This window comes from Talpa europaea (genome assembly GCF_964194135.1).
Source record: "Talpa europaea genome assembly, chromosome: 15".
NCBI lineage: Eukaryota > Metazoa > Chordata > Mammalia > Eulipotyphla > Talpidae > Talpa > Talpa europaea.
The window spans coordinates 62,253,579-62,270,971 of record NC_140083.1 but is presented as its reverse complement, the minus strand read 5'-3'; the positions used below and the strand labels follow the sequence as shown (position 1 = coordinate 62,270,971).

The window sequence follows — 17,393 nt, the reverse complement described above, 5'->3', positions numbered from 1 at the left end:
CATGTGCTGGCCCTCCTGGTGTGGTTCTGGTGATATCAACCCCCTTGAATGTGAATTGCTATCTTTATTGCCCGTATTAAAGGAGAGCCAGCTGGTATATTGTCAGGAAGCACTATTTAAAATGTGAATTGTTACAGAACAAATAAATGCTACGTGTAGGAACACACGCGTGTGCCATTGTCATCCTTAGCCATCCAGGCTGGTTTGTTTTTTCCTTATGGAAAAGAGAAATTTTGTATTTTGGGAAAATTTGGGATGAGGAGGTGGGACTCTGCAGCTTGGTCTCCTCTGGGGAAGCGCTGTTCTATCTGAATAGCCTCTGAGGGCCGTTTCAGGAAGCAAACCTGTCCCCTCCCCTCCCGTTCCTTGCATCTGCCTTCTCAGATGTGCTAGTTTAAGGGCATCTAGGATAAACGTAATCCTAGACAGGATTATTTATTCCAGACAGGACTACATCTAGGATCCCTTGGGTCCCCCAGGGGATGCAGGACACTGTGACACATCTGCCTAATACCAGAGCTCCCAGTAGTGACTTCCGGGAGGATTCCAGTGTGCCAGGGAAAAATGGAGCCAAGTCATCATTGCTGATTTGTCCACCTCCCCTCCTCCAAATCCCAGGTGGGTGCCCAGATCAATAAACAGGTATCCTGGCAGGTATCCTCCACAGCAAGAACTGTGTGTTACTCTTTTTAACACACTGTTTAGCCCAGACCTTCCCTAGAACAAGCCAGCTGAAGGAGAGCCGGGGGTTTTACATGCTTGAGGTTTCAGGGGGCGTGAACTAGAGATTGAGAGCAGCGGAGGAGGAGGGAGCAGTGACACCAGGCATGCAGATACCCCTGTTCTGCCTCCAAAAACCATGCTCGGGATACACAGTTTGGCTTAAGCACTTGTTGGTAACAAGCAAACACGGAAAGGTGGTTCAGCCGGCTCTCCAAACCCTCTTTCTTCTAACATTGCTCTTCCTTTACAGATGACCCTGAGACCTCTTCCTTCAGGCCCTGGTTACTCCCTGGTGGAAGGCCCTTGTTTTGTAGCTCTGGGTAGAAGTCAACTCCTTCGGAGACAAAACGGACGGGCGGATTGAGGTATTGGGGGTGGCTAGTGATTGGTAACCCCGTTGTAATTGGTGCCAGGTAACACTGGTGGTGATATGGCAGGCAGCTCAGGGTTTCCCAGAAGCTTTTGCTGTGCTTGCACTTGACCTTTAGCAGCAGCTTGGTGTTTTTATTGAAGGTGGTGACAGCTGAAGCCATACAACAGGTGAAGGAAAATCCAGGCCATGCTAGGCACAAACAGACAGAAAATCGGGCAGTGAGAGTCTTTCTTACAGGGTTGAAAGAAAAACACCCTGACCCCTTCCCCAGGGTACATGAGGCTGTTGTCTTTTGGGGACTTAGGGGCCTGTGTGCTTGCTGCATCTGTCATGTTGCAGGTAAGGAACGGGGGGTGAGGGGCGGGCAAGAGAATGTGATCTTGTGGGGTATGTTCTGAATGGCTCATAGTCATGAGAAACACTTGTGTTGACATCAGACTAGGAGTTTAATGGGATTTTTTCCAGTGACTTGATTATTTTTCAGTGCTCAGCCTGTGGTTACCTCTGTGTCGTCTCCCAGAGTCCCTAGCCTGAGACAGCCCGATGCACCACTTCCTTCCCCTCTTGCTTTGAGAGTCAAGATTTTCCTTCCCTCACATGCTTTCGATGCCAAGAGCGATCATCTAGCCTCCCTCTATCTCTGCTTTGGATTTAGCAGACCTGGCACCCACAAAGTCAAGACTCTGCAAATTGTTCAGGAACATGTACTACAATCTGGAGGGGGCGGGGGCTGTGTAGAGGTTGCGCAAGTGGCATTTGCTTGGTGTGTAAACATTGTGGCTCTTAAGGGAGTTCATAATGGGGGTAAGGGAAGCTGACAATTAAGAGAAGTTGGATGGATTCAAAAAGAACAGCAAAGGCAAAGACACCAGGGAACTATATCACACGCATTCCTGTAAATCTGGAAGTCAAACCCCCAAATCTTTCAATTCTGGGAAGCCCTGGAAACAGGAAGTTGTGTGAGGTTAGTGAGGGATTTCATGAGGCCAAATGATGGTTAAAGCCAAGCCGCATGCTGGGACTGCATGTTCTAGCTGTTCCCTCTGATGGGCCAAGGAGACTCAGGCTGGGCTGGGAATGCTCCAGGGGTGAGCTTTGTGGCCAGAACGCTGCAGTTGTATATCAGGAACAGCTGGAACGTGGACAGAAGGTGAGACATGATGGGTAGGGAGCTAAACTGTGGCCAGAAGAGTGGACAAAAGACCTGGAATCAAACAGCAGGTACTATAGTGGGAGAAGGGATGGATCTCCCGGAAGACGTATTTCCATAAAGCCTCCTTTACAATGAAAAGTGAACCCAAGGCTGTGTCTTTGCAGCACTGTAAAAGGACTTAGCACTTACCCAGGTTGGCACCCACGCAAGGGAGAAAGTGAGGAACTCTTAAGGGAAATAATTTACTTTGAACATATTTCCTTTTTCAGAGTGGCTGCTTAGCTCTCTTTGAAAGAAATCTAACCCCTTAGTTTTTCAAGAATTAGAGAATGACTGGTAGGTAAGCTTTATTTCTAACACTATCTGGTGGGAAATAAGAATGGAGAAAGGAGGCCGGCACTTTTCCTTATCGGTAAGAGTAAGCCCTTCACAAGCAAAGGAGGAATTCAATGCAAATTTCAAGGCTAATTTTCCATTTCTCTGCCCTCTAGTACCTTGAGTCGTAAATATATATAATACAGAGCAGCATTTCCATAAGCCACAGAATCAGTCTCACTACACATCAGGTGAAGAAGCAATTGCAGAAAATCAGCAGAAAAACTGGAGATGTGGGGAAGGTTTGAGTCAATGCTGGACTCAGGCCTCTTTTTTAATTTATTGAAATCATTTTTATGGAGGTAATTTCACAACACTCTATATGTTTTAGGGGTACAGGTTCACACCTCCTCAGCTGCCTGTCACCACATCACACCCATGGCCCTTCTCCCCTCCCCTGACGTGAACTTTATTCTTGATTTCATGTACGCATCTCTGCCTTTATCCAGCAGCCATGGTCTTGAAAAGGTGTGTGTGTGTCACAACTGAGAAGTAAACCAAACTATTGAGGAAACTTGCCAAGAACCTAGACATAAGTGGTATTGTCAAAGACCTAATGGTCGAATGGACAATCTCACCTTACAATGACAGGCACCTCACTCAAGGGTTTCTTGCCTCTGTTCTCTGTACTGCCTATGGGCCCCCCCTCACTCCCTGAGGACAGAGGCTCCACCCTACAAAGGCAAGGATGCCCCCCCCCCCGCCCATATGGACAGGAGCACCCACCTGACAGCACAGAGGAAAGGGCTGCAAAGTTGCTCAGCTTGAGCCTGCAGGCTGGCAGCAAGTCCATCGGTAGCCGGAGAAAGCTGATGAATTCAAGTCCAATGGGGGCAGTTCGGGATCCCAGCGATAGCCATAGGGCCTCTGTTGGAAACCAGAGGAAGAAGGAGCCCTTGCCTGACAGCCAAATAACTGAACCAGTGGTGGACGGAGGATCCCCTCAGAAGTGAAAAGCAGGACCAGAGAGGCAAATGGTGAGACCAAGCCCGAACCCGCTGGGAACAGTCCTTAACTGGGGGTTCCTGGCTATCACCCCACAACTCCCACTCTGCTCAGGACCCAACAGATAGTTTAGTAAACTTAACTGTAAATACTGTCAGGGAAATTTGAGATGTACTGGTTGAACAGGTTCAATCTTCAAATATATCTTGCAGGGATATATAACTTTGCTAGCTGTCACATTGGTTTCACTTTTTCCTTATTTAACTTGGCAATGTTTCATTTCCACCCTCCTGCCCTCCCCCCTCCCCACCCCTTCCTTCCTCCATTTTTACATTAAAAAAAAAATCATAGGAAGAAAGGGAAAAACTAAGCTTTTCAACGTGGTCGCTTGGCGACAAGAGTGGGGTAGAGCTTGGTAGTGTCCTGTTTGTGGGCTTTATCCATCCTTGCTGTTTCTTTCCTGCATATGCACGTGAGTCAGCTCTAGGAGGGTTAGTCACGCAGGAGGGATGAGAAGTAGAGAAAGGCAGGAGATCATAGGACAGGAGAGACCCAGAAAGGCCCAACTCAATGGCAGCTAAATTACCAAACCCACGTACTTGCCACGAGCCCTGAAGGTGGGTGGGAGAGGAAAGCCTTTTCCATCAACCACTTCCCTCCAAATCGGAGAGTGGGGTGACGTGGGCCTTGCAACGTGGCAAATTCCAGTAGTCCTTCCTCATCTCTCTCGGTTGGTGGTGTGAGTTCAACGAAGCTTCGGCACTTCTCCCCTAAACACAGACAAGGTCCAAGGTCAGGGCTGTGCTTCCTTGGGCAACTGGGCCGAAAGCTTCCCTACCCTACGCCAGGCGCTGCCCCAGCACACAGTAGGCAGCGAGTAAATATCTCCCTTTGAAAGCGGGAAAGAATACGTGGATGACTGAACGGCATAGGTGAGGGTCATCAGTTACTCTCTGTCCTCAGTTCCCGATATTGAGCAATGTGGCGTCTTCCTGGGACAACCCTCAGAGGGCAAGTTCCCATTTCCTGGGTCAGGAGAGGTTAATCAATCCTAGTTTTAACCATGACCTTTTGCTGCCACTGGTCTGAATGGTACTGAATGGTTTTAGGCCTGGGCTTGAGGCAAACCTTAGTAAATCCGTCTCCTCTTCCTTAGCCCAAATTGGGAGAAGGAGCAGATCACACATTGTGCCCCAATTAGGGGCTTGAGAGAACGTTACTGCCAGGTGCTCCTTCCAGGCCTCCAGGTAAATGCAAACGCTCTGGGCAGGGCCAGGAGGTGTCCTCAGTCTGTGGCTCCATTCCAAGGACGACAGACTAGTGTGTGTGACCTCATGTCGCCTTGTTGGTGTGTGCGGAGTGCAAGAGACCTGCTGGGAGGTCTGTTCAGCGTCCTTACCTGATCTGTTAATAGTTCTTCTTGGGCTTCTTCCCCCCAACCCTTTCAAGTTGTAACAGTAATACCTAGAATGGGAACACCCCTTTGGGGAGGTGGGTGGGGGTGGAAGGGGCTTTAAAGGTCATCTGCTCTGATCCTTTCATCTCATAAATGCAAAATCAAGGCCTCTAGAAGTGATTCATATAAGCTGGGCAGTCTTCTCATTCATACTCATCTCTCCTTGTTTTGTTTAAAAAATGGCTAGAATGGAAATTCGCATCATGTCAAAAGTCTAATTGAAACTCATGAAGGGTAAAGCTACTTTACACCAGTGAGTCTGCTAGCGAGTCTGCTAAGATCAAATGGACTTTTGATCTTATTAAAAGGGGTGTCCTGTGGAGAAGGGACACATAATGAGGTGGGAGATACTGAGGCAGCCTGGGGGGAGGCCAGGTGGGATAGGGTGGGGTTCCTTGCCCATACACTATTCCTTGGGGGGAAATTAGGCAGCTAGGGTGAGGAGGCACCTGGTTCTTCCACGATTTCCTCACAGGATAGCCACATGCCATTGCGGAAGGCATGGTAGGAGAAGTGGACATCCCCAGTCTCCCGGTTGTGTCGCACCACCTCCGGGGCTGATGTGTGGACATCGCTCCCGTCCAAGGGCATCGGCATGTCAAAGCATTTGGTTGCCAGACCTTTCCCGAGCAGGGGCTCGGGCACCTTCTGTGTGTCCACAAACCGGAAGCTGATGAGCAGGGGTGTTGTGAAGAGCCTGAGTGATAGCAGGTTGAGGATGGCATATAGCAAGGTTCGCTGGTCAGAGAAGGCCTGCGGGAGCTCCATCTGCAACAGACAAGCACAAGGGGGCAGCCTCAGCTCAGAGCTGCCTCGGACACTTGAACACCCTCCCCTGCGGCTCCCGGACTCCAGTCACATTTCCTCACAGATAGCCTTGGGTGGTGTGTGGAAGTCTCTCAATGAAAGAACTGAGCCCTGGGTATGATACGCAGTGCCCACATGAGCAGGAGTAAAGGGATACCACCAGACAACCAACTCTGAAGAGGGAGGCAGAAGTGACCCTGAAGTGGAGCTTCCATATTGAAATCTTCCATTTTTGTCTCAAGAGGTGAGACGGGTGTCTACATGGCCTTCAGCTGGCAAGTTCTAGGGAGAGAGTATACTTGTATCTGAGTCTGGAAGGTGCTACTGTGACCCAGTGATGGCTGTGTTCTGAGAGCGGGGATGGATTTGCTTGTAACCGCTAACGGAACCCTTAGTCCCAGGCTGGGAGGGGGTGAGCATGAGAGTGGAGCTCTACAAATGTGCTGCTGGCCAGTGCCTGCTGACATTCTGCCTCCTCCAGGCTCTGCCTCCTCCATGCCCAGTTGCATCAGGAGTGTCTGTTGCCTGACTAGCACTTCCCGCAGGAAGTGCAGCTTGGAAGGCCTCAAGGACTCTTGATTTTTCCCTCCTCACTGGCCTGCTCATCACTTCTATTTGTGCTCATGTCTGTGCCCCTCCAAGGCTCCAGCTGCCCACCCTTTCCTCGCTTATTTTCCCCCAGTGTCTAGCATAGCATGGTGCCCGCTAGACCCTTAGCCCTGTGCTCATGAAATCTAGAGTTACGCGAGGGAACACGGTGGTGAATGGAGCCACTGAGGCTTGCATAGATCAGGTTGAGAAACAGAATTGGAGCCTTCGAAATGCTCTTGCGAGGTAATGATTTTTGGTTTTGTCTTCCTTGCTAAGGCCTTTAGTGTTGTGACAGGTTTTTGGTGTCCTCTTCCCTAAACCATTACTTCCTCTAAGAGGAGAGAGGGGGCTATGCCTTGTTAATGACTGTTAGGTGGAATCACTATGTGAAATGGGGATGGGGTGCAGATAGAGGATTTGGGGGCTTGAGGATAGGCAGTTGACCAACTGGGATATGAGGCAGTTGAAACCCTGGAGAAGTGGAACACTAGTGATCTGGGTTCAGCTTCTAGCAGCTGTTACTGATCTCCAATTGGAGGTGGCTGTGTGGTGCCCATGGAGGCTGGACGCTCAGTGTCAAGGCCGTGGAGCCATAGGGAGGATACCCTTGATCGGTGGAGAGAAAGCTTGAGGGTGCCTGGCTCACAGTGGGTACAGTGTGTGACAGCAGTAGAGACTATGGCCTCTGTGGCTCTGGCTGGAGCTCCTGCCCCTGGTCATTTAACAAAGAGGAGGGAAGGCTGAAAAGTGATCATATTTAACATTCCAATTCAGTGACTTATGAGTGGCAGCTGTGCCAGATTTGATTTGCTTTAGAAAAATGAAGTGTGACAGGTCTCTGCACTAAGGGTAGCAGAGCAGTTTATACTGTCATGTTAATACATATTGAACAGAAAGGAAGCCCATCCCCAGACTCTGACAGATGCATCCTAAAGTATACCATCTTGAGCTTCCCGGGGGATCTCATATCAGAGTTAATCAGACCTAAATCTGCTTAGCTTAAGAGAAGTAAATAAAACCATAGCTAAGTGGGACAAGCTCACAAATCTCTTTCTTCATCATCTCTAGCTTAACATTTTCTACATTTAACAGAAAACTTTATCTTTGGAATCTACATTTTGTTCTTGAGAATTTCCAGGGACTAAAACAAGGCATACCGGAGACAAAGTGCATATTATTCACGGCTATAATACACAAGTTCCTATGTATATAAAAACAAATACACAAAACAGGATAAACCATCTTCCGGAAAGCAATCTACTAATAAGATTTTTAAAAAGGCACTCAACAAAATAACTCCACCAACAATTGTCAGGCCATGGAAGACTATGGGTGAACTTGATAAGGACTGAAAAACCGTAACATCCAGAAGGAGAAAAGATCTTATATGACCAGATGCAGGAGTCATGTTGCTATCCCTCCAAAGAGTGTTTTTCTCTTGTTTTTAGTGAGGAAATCGCTATTGATTTTAGTCAATTTGAGTTATCCTTTATAATTATACATATATGTATATATGTTGCTTGAATAGGAAATGTACTCCAGCTACACCACCTTACACTAATTGTTCTGTATAATGGTTGAACTAAGCATTTAGGCAATTCAAAATTTCCAGTTTTATTTTTAGTTTAATATAACTTGGAAATTTATCATGAGATTTTTTAAAATTTAATTTAATTTAATTTTATATAATTCTTACATCATTTTTCATTTTTGCACAATGTGTGCATTTTCATTTTGGTTATATTCCCCATATAATTCCCACCCCCCTTATTTTGGCCCTAATACCTCCTTTCCCCTCCCCACCCCCAGTGTGTCTCTGGTTTATAGTTGCTTATTGATTTTGATGTTTTCTTTATTATAGTCTTTTTCCTGGTCCCTTATTTAGGTTTTCTAAATTCCTGCTGTGAGTGAGACTATCCGTTTTTTTTTTTTTTTTTCTGGCTTATTTTGCTGAGCATGATTCCTTCCAATTCCACCCATGTTGCTGCAAACTGCATGTGTTTATCTTTTTTGATTGCTGAGTAATATTCCATTGTGTATATGTACCACATCTTCTTGATCCAGTCATCTATTTTTGGGCATTTGGGTTGTTTCCATTTTCCGTAGCTTAGCTATTGTAAATAGTGCTGCTATAAACATAGGTGTGCAGGTGCCCTTTGGAATTAATGTTTCTGTGTCCTTTGGGTAAATACCTAGGAGTGGAATTGCTGGATCATATGGAAGCTCTATGTTTAGTAGGTCAAGAAATCTCCACACAGCTCTCCATAGTGGTTGGACCAGTTTGCACTCCCACCAGCAGTGCAGGAGAGTTCCTTTTTCTCCACAACCTCGCCAATATTTGTTGTTGCTAGTTTTAATATGTGCCATTCTCACTGGTGTAAGATGGTATCTCATTGTAGTTTTGATTTAGGCAAAGATAAACAGCTGGGACTACATCAAATTAAAGAGCTTCTGTACAGCAAAAAAGACAATAACTAAAACAAAGAGAAACCCCACCGACTGGGAGAAAATTTTTGCACACAACACTAATAATAAAGGACTGATCACAAAAATCTGCAAAGAGCTGATGAGACTCAACAACAACAAAGAAAATAATCCAGTCCAAAAATGGTCAGGAGAGCTAAAAAGAAACTTCTCCAAAGAGGAACTGCAAATGGCCAGCAGGCATATGAAAAAATGTTCAACATCACTTGTAATCAGGGAAATATCATAACAGATTTTAACTCTTAACTCCAATCCATTTCAAGTTACACATATTTGTTATTTGGTGGGTCATTCAGAAATAAAAATGAATCACACACCATAGTACAACTTCTCTGTGGCTCCAGGGTGAGAACTAATTTAAGGAAGAGGAACTGTAAGAAACGAGGAAACTAAGGAAAAAAAAAAAAAAAAACCTCAAGGCGGCTGTATCCAGGAGTGCCCACCAAGAATGGACCCAAGAACCTTCTTCAGTCATTCAAGAATTATCTGGATAATGGAATGGAAATCCCATCAAGAGCCCTTTCAAGAATTTTTCTCATTACATATTTTATTTCTCCCCCGAACATACTTTTTTTTTTCCAGGATCCAGATACTTGCCAAATTGGAAGAACAAATTTCCAATTTCTCTGTGATTTTCTTAGGATGATCATGAAGATGTGGAAGCTCTGAGAAAAATTATTTCTTTGCATATGCTGACCAGCCCCATACAAGGTGATTATTTTTGGAAAAGGGACAGAGTAGCTGCTCTGATACTTAGGGGCTGAGAGGATAAGGAAGTGCACAGGTGCTGAAGTATCACCGAGACTTCCATCTACACAGGTGGACAGGAAAACAGGATTCACAAAGGCTAGTGAGGGCTACCCATTGATGAGACAGGCACACCTCTAAAGAATGTGGTACAAGATAGTGTGGCACCTATGTTCTGAACAATAAAAGGGGGAAGCTGGTTACCTTGGCCATGTCCCCATCTTGCAGCTTGTCCCTGAGGTGTCATCTGTGCTCCAGATCCCTCTGATTTAATGTTAAAGGTATGGAGATTGCCTTCCCCCTACCCTCCCCCAATCTTAGAGTTTTGGGAGTGCCTCATGATTAAATGCTGCTTTTCAGGGAACTTGGGCATTTAATAATTGACAATGCAGTCATGGCCCAGCTGTTCTGGGAGATTACACAGGAGAGCTTGCCAATGGGGAGCCGGGATTATAAGCACAAGGCAGCCAGGACCTGCATTCAAGGAGGTGAGTTCTCTAAAATGTACATGATTAGTTTCCATCTAATTGCCATTCCCTGGGTGATTGGTGTGAATAGAGTGGGCTTGATTTTAGGGCAGGCACAGAAAATATTATAAGGGTCGCCATTCCCACAGAAGTCCCCATTCCCTTGAGTGGGGTCTCCATTCTTTTAATCAGCTCCACTCTGCAGTGTTATGACCTCACAGATATGTGGAGGGAGCAGCGTCCTTGGGTCAGGGGTGGTCTCCATTCTCCAGTTGGTATATTATTAAGGATGATTAAATCTCTACCCTTCACATGGAATGCTGAGGGGGTATACAGCAGACATGGGGGTGAGGATATAGATAGAGTAGGAGTGGAGAGAAAATTCACCAGGAAATTCTGGCTGGACATCATCTCTATCCCAGTCTTCAGGTAAAAGAAAGAGCAATCTGATTTTTTAAAACAAGTTTTCTAAACCTGAAAAAATAATGAGACAAATCAACACAGGATTGATTGCCTCTCTTCTTGCTACTTGTCATCTAGAAGCATGGTTTTGCTTTCTGTTCTCAAAAATTGTGCCAGTTAATTGGGATGACATGGGTGTGAGATGCTGTGCAGCTTCCTGTGATTCCCTTGACACCCCAGGGACTTTCATCCTGGCGCCTTTTGATGATGCTTGGAATTCTGAGAGGGTTTCCAGTGGGCATGGCATGGGGGTGATACCACCCCCATGCCCACTGGATACCCTCTCACAATTCCATGTGGAGGGGAGAGATTTAATCATCCTTAATAAGGTGCTCTTCCTCTACCTGGATGCTGTCAATCTCTTCTTACCCAGTGACCTGCCAAGATGACTCATTGTTTGCAAATGTTTCTCTTTATGACAGAACAGTTCACTCCTCTGTCCTTGTCACTCTTTGCTCCTCTCATGACACTTTCTACATCCCAGTATAGTCACTTCCATATTACAGTGTAGTTATTTGCCTTGATTGTAATGTCCTTTAAGCCCTCTCTTTTATGCAAGGGCAGTAGTTCTCAATTCTGACTGCACATCACAACAACCTTTGGAACTTCAGGAAATTATATAGATTCCTGGGCCCCACCCCAAGTCGCCATCACAATTCCAGGGTGAGACCAGGAATCTTTAATTTTAGAGAGTGTGAATCATAGTACACACCCAGGGATGGACTTCTGGTTTCCGGTTCTAGATGTACTAAGCTTGAAAGTCACCCTCTGACTTAACAAGTAAAAATTTGAAAGAGACTAAACTAATATGTAGCCAGAGAATCACCATACCATCAGTGACACCTGTTTGGCTCCTTTTGGGTTTAACATTTACTGAAATCCTCTGTCTCCGCCCTACCCTTCTTACACCTCGTCCAGATTCACCACTAGGTCCTGTTTTTCTCACTACCTTTGTGTAGTTAGTTTAGGGACTCAGCTCCCCTTAACTTCAGTGTTTGGTTTAGTCCACATCTTTGTCAACTTTTGGATGTTGCTTCTGTCACCCAATGCCTCTATTCTCAGACAGATGTTAACAAGAGATTGGATGCCCATGTATGTGCATTATGTCTCGGCTGCTCCTGCGTCAGCCTAATGATCCTTGATGTGTTGTGCCAGAACTCCCTTATCCCAAGGGAGCAGGAATTTTGTGTTCACTTTTCACCTTTGCAATGGCTGTTGGTTTCCAGGCTTGGTTTCACCTCAACGCTGGGTGGCGCTCTGTCCTCACGCATCTCCTCTTCAGTCATGTGCTTTGCTCCCAGGCACCCCGCCCCTCCCTTTACTACCCACAGCAAAAGTGGGTGGAGGTGGCTGCCCTTCCCTGTAGGACTGCTCTTTTTTCTTCTTTGGCCGCCACCCCAAGGGTAGTCTATAGAAGCTGTGTGTCAGCCTCCTGGAATTCACGGCTGGAATGAACTTGGGGGCATTCGGCTTCTCCCTCTAGGACATCTTGGAGAATTGTGACTCAATAGATCCTCAAATACTTCCCATGGGGAATGCAAAGCTGTCGTATCAGAAAATAGCTTGTTTCCGCATCAGTTTTGTGCACATTTTTCTTTCCTTAATCGTATCCTCAGTCCCCTTTCACCCAAGAACAGGGAACAATTCTTTTCTCTCCTCTGTGCTTACACCCTTCAAATACTTGCAGACACGTCTCATATCCCGCTTGAGTCACCGTTTGGCACAGTCTTGGGTTTTGGGTTTTTATTGCCTCTGCTCATAAACCGCACCCCCAGCGGCTCCATCAGCCTGAAGTTCCCCTTCTCCGGGCGAGGGGAGGGGGTGGCAGTCTTCAGTGGGTTATGTGAGGAGGCTTAGAGGTGGATTTTAGAGGGAGGCTAATGAAACTTCAGCTTTGTGGCCCCCCACTTACGCAGGCCCTTTCCAGGACCCTGTTCCCTAATTTGTACTTGTCATTTTATTTTTCTTAAGCAGGACCTCCAAAATTGTATTATTTTTGGCGTTCCCAAAGTTGGAATCTACTCCTTAAGAAGCTATGTATTTGGCAGGCTGACTGCCTCCTAGTTGAGACCAATCTTGAGACCCCCCTCTCGAAGGACCCTGGTTCATAATTCTAATTTCCTTTTTTTTTTAAAAAAAAAAAACCAAAACAAAACATGAGTTTTACTGCCTGGCTGCAAAAGTCAGAGCCCAGCAGCATCCCACTCACTTCCTTTCATTGTAATTTGGACAAGTTCATGTTTTTTCTTCTCTGTCCTCTCTTAGAACAGAAAAAGTAATTGCTAGTCAATGCAACATAAATATAATTAGGTTAGGCGCAGAAGTTCATGACTCAGCAGACAAGATGATTCCGCATGTCAAAACAGTATTTAAGTATGGTGCTGTGTTCTTACCTCAGCATCCCCCCCCCCACTCCCCCTCCCAAACATGCGTCCCAACACTCATGACATCACAAAGCCAAGGGTTGGGACTAACCTATATTTGCTGGATTCTTAGTCATGGTTCCCTGTACCGTACAAAACCACATTTATTAGGTGTGGATGAGGAGAAACAATGGTCCCGGGACATCCACACATACTCAGTAAACAGGATTTCAGTTTGTTTTGTGAGTGCACCGTAGATTGGAGGCTGTTTAAACAATGGGTAAGAATGTGGAGCAGAGATCCTTCAGCACACCCCACCCCTTCCCTAATGTCAAAGCCTGGGGTTAAGGGATGCACTGGGTTCTTCTCCCCCACATCCATACTGGCATTTTCTCCCAAGAATAGTTCATTTGTCCTCCCTGGCATTTTCTCTGTGGTTCTTCCAGGAGGGACATGCCCTATTAACTAACCCCTGTTACTTAGTAGACACCCAGCTGGAGGTAGCAAGCCCCTGTTCTCTGTTCCTGCATGTTCTGTGACTTGTCTCTTCTCACTTTAAGTTGCTAGATAGAGCAACTATGTGTGACTGGGCAGGATCTTTTATTCACTGTTAATCCTCAGAGCCTAGCACTAACAAAAGGGAATGAACCAGGCATATTATAGAAAAGAGCCTCTTGGATACAATCAGGAAGTCTGTGGGTGAAGATTTGAGTAAAGAAAAGTGTCCCTTACTCGTCTGTGGCTAAAGGAGAAGGTTCCTCTTGAGTCACTTAGACAAGAGTAGTGAAATCCAAGGAAGAGTCTAGGTCCACAGGCCCTGTGCCTTTGGATCCAGAGAGATCCCTAGTTTCATCAAACATCAGCTCTGAATCCATTTCCTCCCACCTGTGGAAACATTCCTGCTTTTCAGTGAGCCAAGTCAAAACAGCACTGATCTCATGCACAGTATTATCTGTAGTTCGCAGGGGCCAGGGTGCAGATAGACAGCTGGAGAGCCTGTGACATACTGCAAGCATCCCTGTCCGTCCCCAGGGCCCCCAGTGATAGAGCTCCTTTGCAAGATGTGTCTTGAAAGCTGGGAGATCTGGCAGCCCTAATTACATTTTTCACTTCACTGCCTCGCGTTTGACTCATTCACTGATGAAGATAAGGAATGTCTTCACACAGGTCTCTACCTCCCTGCCCTGAAGGGAAGGTTTGCCTCCCAAATCCCAGGGTCCACAATATGAACATCACTGCGGGACACTCAGCTCTGGGATTTCCTAGCTTCACAGAATCAAAACCACGCGTCTTCCCAGCACAGGGTTCTGGGAACACTTCGAAGTAGGTTCAGGGGGAAGGACCAAAGAAAGGGTCGGGGGCCGCTCCTCTTGGTCGCTTTTCCCTTTCCGCTGTTTAATGGAATTGTTGGAGGGCTTTTGCTAGTGCAGTCATTTCCAGGAGAGGAAGCCGCCTTTCTTCCATGCCCCAAGCAGCTGGAGTGAATCAGGGGGGCAGCCACATCAGCACATCCTGTGGGGCAATCGCTCACGCGCGGGTGACAGAGCCCTGGGGACCGGCGGCAGGGGCTGGGATGCTTGGGGACCTCGGGGCGGGTTGGTGCTTAGGGCGTGGTCGCAGGCGGGCGCAGCTGGCCACCCCGTTTCCATTTGGGGTGCGCCCCCTGGATCCCTTAGTCTCCTGCTCTCCCTTACCTAGCCCCCTTGGCTGCGGAGGGGCCCGAGCCCAGGAGTGTCTGGGCAATCTCCCCTTGGCCCCCCTTCCTGCTTGAGTAACACCGCCTTCCCTTCCACCCTCTATTTACTACGGCCGCCCGGTTGCTTAGCAGCGGGCCGCGTTGCCAGGGCGACGCGCCGGGAGCGGCTTTGATTGTTTGGCAGGGCCCCGCCCTGGCCTCCGGCGTCCGGGCTGTCCCGGGCGGGCGGGGCCGGGCATTGGCCTTGCTTCCTCGCGGTCTTCCTGCCTAGATGGGAACCAAAGTCCCGGGGTCCTCCCAGCGAGAGGGAGAGGGAGCGGGAGAGGCTCCCCTGCCGAGGATGGCGCCCGGTGGGGTCAGGGACGAGGCCCGGCGCTGCTGTGGGCGAGGAGCTGGGCCCCAGTAGTGTGGGGCTGAAGTCCGAGCTTGGCGCCAGTACTTGTGGAGACTGGCCCCTGATAAATTCCTCAGACCCAGGTCAGGAGGTGCCTGTGACTGTGGAAGCCAATCAGACATTTATTTCCCTGTCGCCTGCGCTTGCCCACCAGGGACAGCTTCCCGAAGCTGCTGTAAAATAAGGCCATGCCTTCACCCCTTTTTGTGGACCTGCAGGTGAAGTTTCTGGCCAGGCAGGAAGCCCTCAGCAACTCTGAGGTGTGGTCACCACTCCATTCCCTACCACGGGTCTACTGACTTGTTTAAATAACTCAAGTGATTTAACCTTCCTGAAACACTGGTCAGGAGAGAGAAATCCACCTCCACAGTTCAGCTGAGAGGATCAAAAGGGTAAAAGTGGAGGGTGGAGGAGGGAGCTGCACCTGCCCCACAGGCTCACTAGACTGGCAAATTGTGGCCTCTTCTATCAGATTCAGAGCATTTGATTTGTTCAAGGCCACAATGCTAGTAAACGGTGCCAACAACGCTCAAAACCACCCCTAACAATCCCCAGGCTGCCTCTTAGTAAAGGGGAGATACAGACACTTTTAACAGGGCACAGATTGCAGGCCAGGTTCTAGAAACTCATGGAATAAGGAGCTGGATTAAGTGTACTTTATACTCCCCAGATACACAGTGAGAAACACAGATTCCCCTGTGTTTTGTGTTTCTCTGTGGCAACTAAACTAATAATTACACAAAATTATTCTGAGCAATAGCTTGCTTTTTCTATGTTGTTCATGTCCACTCTAAGGGTTCTTGTAGTTATGACCCAATCACTTTTCTGAATTGAGCCCTGATGCTGATGGCTCTTCAGCACCACTAGCTCTGCTCTGAGTCCCAGAAGGGTTCTCTCTAACCTCTGAGATCCCTAACTTGTGGTGATGTGAACAGCGCAACACCTGGCTCTGTTGTGTGTGTGCATGTGGGCGTAAGCTTATTTAATTTTTCTCTCCTGGGAAAGGCAAGATAGAGGAGAAGGAATATTTGATTTTTTAAAGTGACCCTTTGAGCTGGAAGTTGGCAGTGCTCAACTTTCTCACCTGGGAGGCAAGTCACTTCCAGCTGTGGACCCTACCCTAAACAAATCGAGACATCCTTGCTGGCTGTGTGAGTTGTCCTGGGTCTGGAAGTATTCTATGGATTCTCCTAGATTGTGTGAGACCAGAAAAAGCCTGTATTCATGCTCTCTTAGTTCTTATTTCTAGCAGATTATATATAGATCAGAGCTGCTTTCCTGCAGGACAGTGGAGATGCCTCACCATTCTCTGACAACTGAAAGTCTACTCTTCTAGTTCACTGAGGGGCACATATTGTTGTTACATCTGGGCCTTTTACCAGGGACCAGATTTTGTCAACTGGAATTAGACAAGTGGAGGGGAAAAAAGTTGCTACAGGGCTCAAAGCTACCCTGAGAGCAGCGAGGAAAAGTAAGATTAAAGAAGAAATGGAAATTTTAATAAAAGAAGATGAAAAAGTGAGATCAAGGTATGGACATCACCAGGTTTACCCAGAAAACTAGGCTGGGGTAACTCATTTTTATTCCATTTCATATAATCCTACAATGGGTTCCAGTGAAATAAATTAAATTGGTGAATTTTTATAACCTGTATGACCAACACAACCTTAAACTTCCTTCCCATGAAATACTCACATGATTTCAGATGTCAAGACACCTACCTGCGGGGTGAGACAAACATTTTGAGTCAGTTGAGAGGAAATGCTCATTCACTTGTGAAGGTCTGAGGCAGAGATGTCCCAGTTCTACTCTGCTCTGTCTTGATCTGATGTGTGGAGTGGGGATCTTGTGTGAAGATGAACCAGGCCCCCTCTTGCCAGCAGAGGGGTGAGGTGGTGTGGGGTGGGCTGGAGAGGCTGGAAAGGATGTCCAGCGCCAGTCTGGGTGGGGCTGGCTGACACGTAGGGTTTGCTCTGTGACATCACAGTGGCAGGTAGGGACCTCCCTCCCCACCCCCAGAAGGACGGGGGTCTCACTGGGGGACTGACCAGAGGCCCGGATGTCTTCTGAGTGATCCATGTCAATGCTTCTACTACTGTGCAGAAGCTTCACCTAGGCATCTTAGTAAAATGGCAGATTCTGAAGGTCCGGGGGTGGGGGGCTCCCCAAGATGCTGAGTAGACCACATGGAGTTGTCAGGTGCTAGCCCAGTGCTGCCAAAGAGAAATATAGTATGAGTCACATATGTAATGAAAATTTTCTAGTAGCCACGTTAAAAACAGAGCAATAGGTGCACACACACTGCCATGTGACCATGAAATCTTAAGGTCTTATAAAGTCTTACACAGTTTAAGAGG

General features: G+C 47.3%; 1 protein-coding gene across 1 annotated transcript; it reads right to left on the bottom strand.

The window, feature by feature from the left end:
* Positions 1 to 950: 950 nt before the first annotated feature.
* GSG1 (germ cell associated 1) lies at positions 951 to 16,805 on the bottom strand (the record flags this gene model as incomplete). Its single annotated transcript, XM_084256023.1, is given in 6 exon segments — positions 951 to 1,285; positions 3,329 to 3,342; positions 3,344 to 3,491; positions 4,169 to 4,339; positions 5,475 to 5,793; positions 16,758 to 16,805. Coding segments are annotated over 6 exon segments (1,035 nt in total).
* Positions 16,806 to 17,393: the final 588 nt, after the last annotated feature.